At 34.9% G+C, this 11,535-nt stretch overlaps 1 protein-coding gene across 1 annotated transcript; it reads right to left on the bottom strand.

The window, feature by feature from the left end:
- Positions 1–148: 148 nt before the first annotated feature.
- Positions 149–7,805, bottom strand: LOC108206337 (flavin mononucleotide hydrolase 1, chloroplatic). Its single transcript, XM_017376601.2, is given in 8 exon segments — positions 149–454; positions 1,290–1,453; positions 2,092–2,179; positions 4,082–4,225; positions 4,228–4,344; positions 6,936–6,987; positions 7,187–7,262; positions 7,361–7,805. Coding segments are annotated over 7 exon segments (939 nt in total). The 5' UTR covers positions 7,675–7,805; the 3' UTR covers positions 149–454; positions 1,290–1,305.
- Between the last annotated feature and the right edge of the window lie 3,730 nt (positions 7,806–11,535).

Raw genomic sequence — 11,535 nt, 5'->3', positions numbered from 1 at the left:
TTTGTCAATATAACTGAACCAGATGAAAAAAAACACATATCCGCATGCATCTTATTGATTGAATTTTTCTGATTGAACATTTCTAATACGATCAATAATTCACTTAGCACGGATCCAAAAATGATTGAAAAGCCTGGTAGCAATCTAATGAAAGAAATAATAATTTTATTATATAAACATTTGGGACTTGATATTATAACAGTAGATTTTTCTTTTCTGGAATATTACAGATTAAAACACCTGACCCAACAATTCATTTTCTTTACTTCAATGGTGGAAGAATTATTGTAATAAATGTATAGACTAATAGAGCATCTTTGTGTAATGATGATAAACATGAACCAACTTTAGATATCTGTACTGGAAGCTCACTCGTGCGTTCAACGGTACCACAATCCCAACCTTCAAAATCACCTTGGGATCACAGTCTGTCAGTCAGATTGCACTAATACACCTGTGATCAGTACATAAAAGATTAACATCATATAAGTTAATTAAGTGACAACTATAATTTACTCTTCTCGCCCTCAAGATGGTATTTTGATGCACCACAAGGGAGCAGCTGGGGTACAAAAGAAGGCTGACACTGACACAATAGAAGAAACGGCTTTCAGCTCTGCACAGTGATATATACTCTCTCACGAGGAATTGGATATACTCTATGAGTAAAAACTCAAGATTCCATAAATTTGATAATTATCTCTAGTATATATAAAGACTTTACAGATATTGATGATCCTAGTCTTACAAAAACCAGAAAAAACTTAATACCTAAACTCCTGATGTACAGAAATTTATGAAAACTGAAACTCACTTGCTTGTGCTTCATATAAACCAAGAATCCAAACATATTCAAAAAACAAGACACGACTTACTATAGTATACTCCCCAATATTAAGCTTTACCAATCAGACCACGCGAGAAATTTAGTGTTGCGCATATCATACCTAGAATGAGAAACAAGTTTTAGTAATACCTTAAATGTGAAGTTCACCCACCCATTACAATAGAATTGCATTTACTACTTTTGCCTATATATTTGCCAATTATCAAGTTAATTGTAACTTTCATGCAAGCATCTAAAACTCCATTAGCAGTAAAAGGACAGTCCTGAACACATGTATGATGATCCCTGGCAACCCAACCCCCCCCAAAAAAAAAAGAATCATGTGCGAGATACTACGACTCGGTTTTTGGGTGGTTACAAATACAACTCAAATTTACTGATAGCGTCATCTTATAACGAAAATCATATATTAAAACATGATAAAATTGTGATAGAAGATTACAGAAATCAAGGAAGTGTTATTGTCGAAGCTCCCCAAGGTCTTTCTGCTTGGAATTTTCATTTACTGAGATGCCTAGAATAGAAAGATCCTGACGCAATAGATTTGCATTTTTAAAGTGCAGACCAACTAAGCCAGCCTTTGTTGCAGCATCAACGTTTTGAATCCTGTCAGAGTTCACCATAATATCTGTCAGCATATAATAATAAGAACATCTCAGTGTAAAATTGAAAATATGAAAGTTTAGGAGACTGATTGAAGAATATACACTTTAAACAATTATGATAAATTCTCTCTCTGCATGTGCACAAGTCAGGTGTCAGGCCCCACTATAGCAATATTGGTCATTACTTGAGGGAACGAAGTAGATTAAAGAATCAAAAACATAGATCTACTTTTGCATGCATTCGACAATGGAAGTAAGAGAAACAGAGAATTACCGATCTAGATTCTCAAAATAATCACATTACCCATAGCTATTCGACAAGGATACGTTTGTGGTTTGCTGGTAATGATTTTGAAACATACACTAGTTTATTCCAGATACATTTGATTTAAACATTTTTCATTCTATAACAGAAACACCATAATAGTGTACACATCTCTGCTATTTGGGCATACAACCATATAAAAGTTCACAGGAAAATAAAATTTCAGGAGAGGAAAGGGGAATAGAGAAAGAAGCTAGAAACCAGTGTAAATTCGACAGTCCACCATAAGAAATAAGTGGTGGAAGGGGATTACCCCGTTACATATAGCAGATATAGCAGCTATGGGTAGCTTGTAATGGTTGAAATAACAATACCTGTCATCGATGAAGATGCAGCTTTCTCCATCAATATCAAGGTGACTTAAAATTTCTAGATAAAATTCAACATCTGGTTTTCTTTTTCCTGCAATGATTTTTGCCAAACAGCACTCATACAATTGCACCAACAAATATGAAGAAGCTACTTGAATATTAATATGCATCCTTGTGATCTAAGATTGATAATTCTTGTTAAGATTAAGATGGCATGAAGCAACTTGTTTGTAAGAACTTTAAAACCTTGCATATGCTGAACTCAACCATGTGAGACATGGTATGTGTGAAGCTCTATCATTAAATCCAATTACTTGTCCGATATGATGAATAAACTACCAAAATGAATTCACACATAGAGGGTCATTTCAAGCACTGACACAAGCTCGGCATGCCGCATATGGATGCATAATAAGAGCAGCTAATTGTCTCTTTTGACATCTGTGATTATAAGATATATATTAAACACTACTTATGATACAGTACAAGTATCGTTTTCCTTTATTGCTCTTCCAATACAGAGTTCAAATCCAAGTGAATAGAAACCATTGTGTATTGGAATACCCAAATAATGCTTTACAAAAATATTATATAACACTATGAAACTAGGAAATATTATAAAGAAGGATCCGGGTCCCTGACAATCGTATGTCAGGGAATACTATAAGCGGGTTCCTTCTGCTAGATGGCTTAACCTTAAGTTTTTGATGAATATACAGGGTGCAACAGTGTCATCCAGCAGAAAACTAACTCATTTTAGGTCTTTTTCTCGCCCAGCGCTTTTTTCCCGCTGGACATGTTACTAATAATCGATTGTTCTGGACCAACACCCTATAAAGAATAACTCCATCCATATTAACATCAAGTAAAGTTAACTTTTTGCGGATAATCATACGAAATGAGTTGATAGTTGAAGAGAAGCGGCTTGATGAAGGAAAAATTTATCTAATATTTCAAAATCAGGATATTATACCATTTTATACGAATCTTAAGACAACTAGGTTTAGTGGAGCAAATATTTGAACAGAAGGATCTCTCTACGTAGAATATAGGGATAAGTTGAGATATATATTCAATGACTAATCGAATCCACATAGGGATGGCAACGGGTCGGATCGGGTCGGGTTTCTTGAGATCCATACCCGATCCATTATATTTCGGGTCGGGTCGGGGTCGGGTCCGGGTCCAAAAAATGAAGATCCAGATCCGATCCGTCGGGTTTTTTCGGGTTTCGGTTCGGGTTCGGGTCCAATTCGGGTATTTAAAAAAATAAAATTAAATACAAATTTAAAATTATATATCTATAAAAAATGTGATTATGGATTATTTTTTTTAACTTTAGAAATATAAAAAAGGGAATTACAGGCTTCATTTATTACAATAAACACGTGAAACATGTTAACTCAATTGTATACAATCATTCAACTTATCATTTATATTTTATTATTTTTATTGTATTTAGATTTTTTTAATGCACAATAATTGAGAAAAATAAAATATTGATGTTATAAATATAAATTCTATATTGCAATATAAAATTAAGTAAAATGTTAATATTCATACTTAATAATTCATAATATTTCAATATATATACTTTACATTTAACATATATGTATATATATATATATATATATATAATACTTTGTATCGGGTTTTTATCGGGTTTCGGGTTTGGATCCGGTTTAAATCGGGTTTCGGGTCGGGTCTCGGTTCGGAATACCTGAGATCCAGATCCAGATCCAAACTTTTTCGGGTCCAAAAATAAGATCCAGATCCGGATCCAAATCCAAAAAAATCGGGTTCGGGTAGACCCAATCGGGTCGGAATGGATCGGGTATCCATCGGGTCGGGTAAAACTGTCATCCCTAAATCCACATTAGCATAACCACCTGCAGACACCTACATTCATCTATATATATGCCTACATACAGAAGAATAAAGTGTAAACAAAAATTGCAACCAGAAAAATAAAATTTGAAACTGAAAACTATACCAGTTGAACATGAACAAAATGTCCATGATAAGTACGCGGATAATTTCAACTTGTCCTCAATCAATTTGTACCTTAACATAATATATAAAAAATTAGAATTAAGGTGAATTTTAAATGAATGAAAGAGATTAACAGTGATAGACCATACCAGATTGGATAATTAGTAGCAGCATGCATTTCGTAGCCATTTTGCTTTAGGGAACCTAGTAAGTCTTCGATGCCATCCAAGTATGAATACCCTTTTTGCATACAATCTTTGAGTCCTGCAAGGATAATAGTTCCAATGATGACAACAGGTGGATAGCGACAACGTCTTAGGAGGCAAAACGATTTAGCAAAATGACAGGGGGTGGGAAATGACACATCACTATATAAAGCATGTGGAAAACATCTAATTGATTCTCATATCTAAGATTTGGAAACCAGCTAAGGCCTAAGGGAAATGTTGCATGCATATTACAAAAGTTAGCCTCCTAGAGAGATCAATAATTCAGACTAATCCTGTATTATTTTATATATCTATCTTCAAGAACCTTCAATGGCCCACTACAAAGTGTACCAAATAAAGGCAACGGCTCACAGTCAAAGAAGTCGAACTGTACAAGCATCGGTAGAAGACCATGCATGATGCACACAGGTACTGCACTTAAAGTAACCAAAGAAAGAAAGTCCCTACATATAAGATGACTTATCCATTGAAGATCCAACTTTTAACTTTCTGTATTGATTTATGAGTGAACGACAAAGTGGTGGTTATAGTTTTCCAAACTTTACAAGATGGTGGCTGGACTTTAAAAATTACATAATGGTGGCCGAAGTTTACTTCCGCCTTTTAATAAGGTGGCGGCCGTGAAATTTTGTTAATTTTGCTCCGTTAACTCCAAAAAATAAAAGAATAAACGACAAAATGGTGGAAATCCAGCCAACATTTTGTAAAATTTAGAAAACTGCAGCCACCACTTTGTCGTTTACTCTTTTATTTTTCGGAGTTAACGGAGGAAAACTAACGGAGGTTCACGGCCGCCACCTTATTAAAATGCGGAAGTAAACTCCGGCCACCATTATGTAATTTTTAAAGTCCAGCCACCATCTTGTAAAATTTGGAAAACTACAGCCACCACTTTGTCATTTACTCTTGATTTATTAGAGAAAAGTTTACCATAAAGTACAAAGTAGCAGTGGATAAACTATACATAACAATAAGCAGAAATGTTTGGTTTCTGCTCATGGAAATCAAAATATACGAGCATGGATAAAAGACTATGCATGATAAACACACATAGTGAACTTCAAAAAACAAGGTGGCCAAATCCAAAATGACTTGACCCCTGAAGATCCCACTTTATACTGTTTTTAATTGATATATTGAAGAAACAATTGACGGAAAGAACAAGTAGAAGTCATAACCAGCTGAAGAAACACCTCACAGCGGAAATTCCCTTTAGGTCATTGCAGATGCCATGAAGTTAAATAAACATTTTAAAAAATAATCATGAATCTTATCCTACAAACTATGATGTCAGAACAGGGGCTATTTAAAATGAGGTCCAACAATTAAAACAGGGAGAGAGATGTCACTGCGACACTAATTTTATTAGAACCAGTATACTGAGTCTATCTTCCTACGACATATACACTTAATTAGGCATTACATAGACACTGACATGCAGTACATAGACACTGACATGCAGTTAATATCTTAAGAACATTGTTGCTTATCACTCTGAGGGTCAAACTTACTTATTTATCTTCTAGTAGCTACAGAGAAGCGGATCAAAAAAATTCAATGTGATGTGCTAGGTTTCGTCTTTGTGTTTCCCAGACTTATTTTCTTATAGTGCACATAAAACCCTCATTACATAGCTAATGAAACACATTTAGGAGTATTTTGAGTGATATTATGTCTTTCTTTTTGCTAAATGATATTATGTTGTAAAGTGAACCTCAAGCAATAAAAGGCCTACTGACTAGAGTAACCAATTGAACAGAGACCTAGAGCTCACTATATATGCTAGATTTCAGCAATTCAGCTTATCAATATACATATATCCAGAACATTAGAGTATTCGTTCCTAAATGTTTACTTATGTCAATTACTAAGTCTGACATAAAAACATTATTAATACAAGACACAGCAGACTATTTTACTTATTAGGATCAGAATAGATTGAGTTAGTCAGAAGACTGATCGGCTAATCGCTTTAGCAATACCTAGGTCAGATGAAGATAAAATATGGCAGAGTTTTTCATGTGTCAATTAACAGTAACAAAAAAAAGGCAGATTAAAAATTCAAGTACTCATATCATATATGTTTCAATTTATGTTGTTTTCATGTTTTGGGTCTATGGCCCGTCAAAGTTTGAGCCTATCAACATGTCGCCACCTTTTGTAAGTGCGAGCTTTTCTTTCCCTCTTAGCTTTTTTTTTTTAATGCATTGACTGTGTAATTTTTTCCAGGTGAAATCCCTATATTGCATGGATTTTCCTAGAATAGTATCCTCATTGGTTCAACGTAGTTCAATTTGACCAAATGGCGTGTATCATTCATGTGAATCATGCCTTGTAACTTTCTGATTGTTTTGTGCTTGAAAATATAAATTGTTTGCGTTGGTAAATCAAAACACCAACAAAGTTGAGATTACCAATGTGTGACCTTCTTTAATGATAATGTAATAGCAAACCAAGTAGTGAATTAAATTAGTTTGAAATTATTATATTCATGATCTAACATGGACCGAATTAAATTCTAGTCGAAAGTACAAGTATCCTGGCAACAAAATCGGTAAGCTATAACAACATATTCTTCCATTTTCTTAATCATAAATATAACGCTTTCACAACATTTTTCCTTACCTTGAAGATCAAAAGGCCTGCCATCTCTAAAAAAATTTCTAGCAAGTTCCATCTGAAAAGAAAGGGAAAAAACCCCATAAATAATAAACAAGACCAAGGGAGAAACGCAAGCAGAAATGATAGTGTGTTAGAAAATAAGCAAACAGGTTTATTGTTTAGCAGAAAAGCAACAGATATACAACAACAACAACAACAACAACAACATATGAGAAGAATCGAGTTGCGTGAATTAGCATGAAAGTATAAAAGACCTCATCAATTAGACCCTTCTCAAACTGAATCCAGGCAGTTGGATGTTTTGTGTTTATGAGTTCCTCAAAAGACATCCTGGACAACAACATATCATTAATAATATGAATATTAATAATTGTAATAAAAGATGATGATGATGATGATGATGAACAGAGGAGTGGAAGAAGCTGAACCTGAAAAAGGAAGGGACATGATGGTAAAAGGGGTCGCGAACAATAGTGTCCATTACATCGAACAATAATATGGGAAGCTTCTTCTTCTTCTTCTCATTTAGTTTAGTGCTCTTGTTATTGAAATTAACAGACGACGAACAAGAAGCGGACATTGATCTTGGCAAGTGAAGACCACGAAACCTAGAACAAATCAATGTACTGGGACTTCTGCTCACAACTGTTACAACCATTTTAGTACTTGGCTCTTTTGTTTCCTCTCTTTTTCCCTTTTTTTTTAAAAATATTAACTCCAAGTCTACTGTGTTTTGGATCATGTATAGATATAGATGGAAAATACTACTCTTATCAATTAATAGAATTAACAGCCATGCTGAATTGCTGATTGCCGGCGTGCTCAACGCTTTTTGCCCAACGCTAATTTCGCTTTTCGATTTAAGTATACAAACAATATCCGATCAGATATCCAGTAGGCATGTATATGGATCAGATCCATATTTAAATAAATAGATAGAGTTCTTTATTAAAAAAATCTAATAGACTAATAATAATGTGGTCCGATAAAGAATGAATAATTGGATATGTTCGAATTCGATTTGTTAACGATCCGATCCGGTCCATACTTAACTATATTTTATATTTTATATTATATAATATTATATTAATATATTACATACAAAATAAAAATTTTAAAAACACAAAATAAAATCCTCAATCATATTTTCTTATAACCGATCTGTTGCTACTATATTGAAAAATCTACTGCCAGTAACTTGCCACAGAGCAGATTTCAAATCTTCACAGGCAAAAGCTAAAAGACGGGCTTTCTTTTGCTCAGCCAATAGAACAGATTACAGTATATGAGCCTATCAGAATCCTCATTAGAGATCTGATCGAGCATCTCCCGGTAGGCTTCGGGATCTCTGTTTGTGCCGTAAGTGTTCATGGAAAGATTCTCGAGCGCCTCCTGCACGCGCCTTCTTTTGCGAGTATAGTCTGGTAGTATCCTTTTGGTTTGTGGCGGTTCCCCACGAAACAACTCACAAAAGCGCTGCCGGATTAGCTCACGCAACCTCCCAACCTCGTCTAATCGACATACAAATGGCTCACATGGGAAGAGTTCAAAAAGTAAGTCTAGGGTGAAACAAAAAACAAAAAGCTCGCATTACGAGAAAAAAAAGCTCTTTTGGACACTTTAAGATGAGTAATGCTTACCATTCCATTTATCATATATCCACCTCAAGTCTAAAAATGTTATTTTGTTAAAAAAAATAGATTAAATTAAAACAGATCACACCGTCTACCCATTTTTCATCACCGTTTTCAAGTATCCAAATAACTTATTTGTACATCACAAATCACTATCATATGTTAAAACTTAAATCCCAGTCTTTGACACCTGTTTGTTGGGCACGATTTTTATAATAAATTGATTCATGGCCGTTAAATCGTTGTTTGGACAGTTTGATTTTGAAAAAATACTATACACGAACCAAGCTAATTCAATGCAGTCAATACCGAACTTGGAATACACCACAATACAATTAAATAACAATCTTATCTGCTCATTATTATTATTGCACAATCTTCCCAGTTGCTTTGATAGCAACATTGGGTGATCTTGGAGTTGATTTTTGAAGCAAATAGTTTGAACATCTTCTTTGTGGTAAATTCTTCTTGATTCCAGTTTCTTATGACCGATATATATTATTTGCTCATAGATTTTATTCTAAAAAACAAGATGATAAGAAGACATGAGAATTCTCTAATCTTAGGAGCGAAGACATGAAAGATCGAGTTCAAAATGTTATATTATTTAAGTGCCTGATGTAAAACGTCTTCCATAGTTGTTCTAAGACATCCTTAGTGTATAGAATTGCATTAAAAGTTATAAATTTTAACCTAATCAAGAGCATCCTCGAAATTCTCCATCAAGAGTTGTGGAGCAGTGTCCAACGTCTGTTTGAAATCCTGATTATACGGTCTTGAATCTAGCACGTGAATCTTACCTCATGATTGTAGAGTAGTGTTCAGCGTATATTCTGAAATCATGATTATGCGCCTTGAATCTGACACGGAAATCCTAGCAAGTTCATGATCTTGATTTGACATACTAGCAGTCAGAAACATGTTTGAAGTATATTTTTATTTAACGTAACATCCTCTGTCATTGCAAAGCGAGCTACAGAATTTTCACTAAAAAAAATACAATCATCTACGATAATCAGGATCTTGGTTGTGTTGTTATTTTTCATAATAGTTTAAGTTTTATTGTACATCATAATATAACGTAGATTGTAATAATGATAACTCAATATGATAACAAGACATGAAACAATAACTAAGTATGATACATAAATCGATAGATTGACAAATGAGCACATACAAATTAGACGATCTAGGTAAACTAAAGCAATCACAGAATCACTGATAGAAGTTCATTATTCAGTTCATGCCTCAGTGAAGAATAAAGTACAAGTTGTTTCAGGGATCAGAGGTTGTCTACTGATTCAGTATTAAGTGCTTGTGGATTCTAGTGTCGTTATTCTGATTATTCATAATCAGAAATTGAAATTACACCGATAAGTCTTGTGATACACCAGGATTGATATTTTTCACATCTTGTAGATGATGTGACGACGAAAAACACGTTGCTGAAAGGAATTATAACATGTCATTAATGTACATAGAATCAGGATATATTATCAAAATAGTTCAAGTCCCGAAATACCATTCCCATCACACTGTCGAGTGTCGAAACTATCATGTGCTAGATTCAAGACCAAAAAGCTTTTTCGACACTGTCGAGTGATTGTAGAGTAGTTAAATGAATTGATTGAACATGTGGTGCCAAAAAGTAATGAAAAAAGTAATTGGGCATGAGTCCGATTTTATCCACGTAACCTACTCCCTTTGTTTTTTTAAATGACGCTTTTGACTTGGGCACGTACCTTTAGGTGGGTTGATCGAATAGTAAAAATTATTATTTTCAATTGATTTTTTTTTGTGAAATAAATTTTTGATTATATATTTTTATTCAGAAAAAGAAAATTTCAGAAATAATACTTTTAACTACCTGGTCAAAGCACTTAAAAGTGTGTGTCAAAAAGTCAAACATCATATATTAAAAAACAGAGGGAGTTTCGACAGATAAATAGGTAATGTAACAAGAAACATATTAATAAAATGGAAAAATTAATTCCAACGTTCCTGAACTATTGACGCTTTTTTTTATAGGTCCCTCAACTATAAATAAAAATGGATAAGCACTTGAAGTTTTGAATTTTTCCTATCATAGTCCTTCCGTTAAATTTTTGTTAACGTCCGTTATATGTTGCTGATGTGGAAAAATTCGGGCGGTTCTTCACCGCTGTCCACCTGCTCTGCCAGTCTCCTCTCTCTCTCTCTCTCTCTCTCTCTCTCTCTCTCTCTCTCTCTCTCTCTCTCTCTCTCTCTCTCTCTCTCTCTCTCTCTCTCTCTCTCTCTCTCTCTCTCTCTCTCTCTCTCTCTCTCTCTCTCTCTCTCTCTCTCTCTCTCTCTCTCTCTCTCTCTCTCTCTCTCTCTCTCTCTCTCTCTCTCTCTCTCTCTCTCTCTCTCTCTCTCTCTCTCTCTCTCTCTCTCTCTCTCTCTCTCTCTCTCTCTCTCTCTCTCTCTCTCTCTCTCTCTCTCTCTCTCTCTCTCTCTCTCTCTCTCTCTCTCTCTCTCTCTCTCTCTCTCTCTCTCTGCCCTGTCTGTCATAAAACACCCACAACACTCAAATAAGAGGCTCATGTATGCAAGCACTCTCCAACCCCTATTATTCTCGTCCCTCCCTCGTCGTCTGCCTTCGTGACACAACCGGTGGCGGTAACGACGCCACCTCCCTTCGTACTCACCCGACTACATACATATACATACTATCATACCCAAAATACGACAAGTCGACAACCTATCTACAAACCAATTCGCTCCAGCCGCTCTTAATCCTCTCCGATTGCCACCGTAAGTGGTCGGCCACGAGCATCGTTTGGCGGCACTCGAGCAGCCCCTTGGCTTAATTAAAGCCTCCAAATTCCAATATTTTCCCTGACCCATTTAACAACAACTTCCGATCTAATTAAACAATCTGACACCGCAATTATAAAAGCCCCAATCTTATATCAAGAACCCTAGTTTACTGAGAAACCCTATTTACTATT

Source organism: Daucus carota, chromosome 2 (genome assembly GCF_001625215.2).
Source record: "Daucus carota subsp. sativus chromosome 2, DH1 v3.0, whole genome shotgun sequence".
In the NCBI taxonomy this organism is placed as follows: domain Eukaryota; kingdom Viridiplantae; phylum Streptophyta; class Magnoliopsida; order Apiales; family Apiaceae; genus Daucus; species Daucus carota.
Note: the sequence above shows the minus strand (reverse complement) of the source record. Positions and strands in the feature narration are given on the sequence as shown.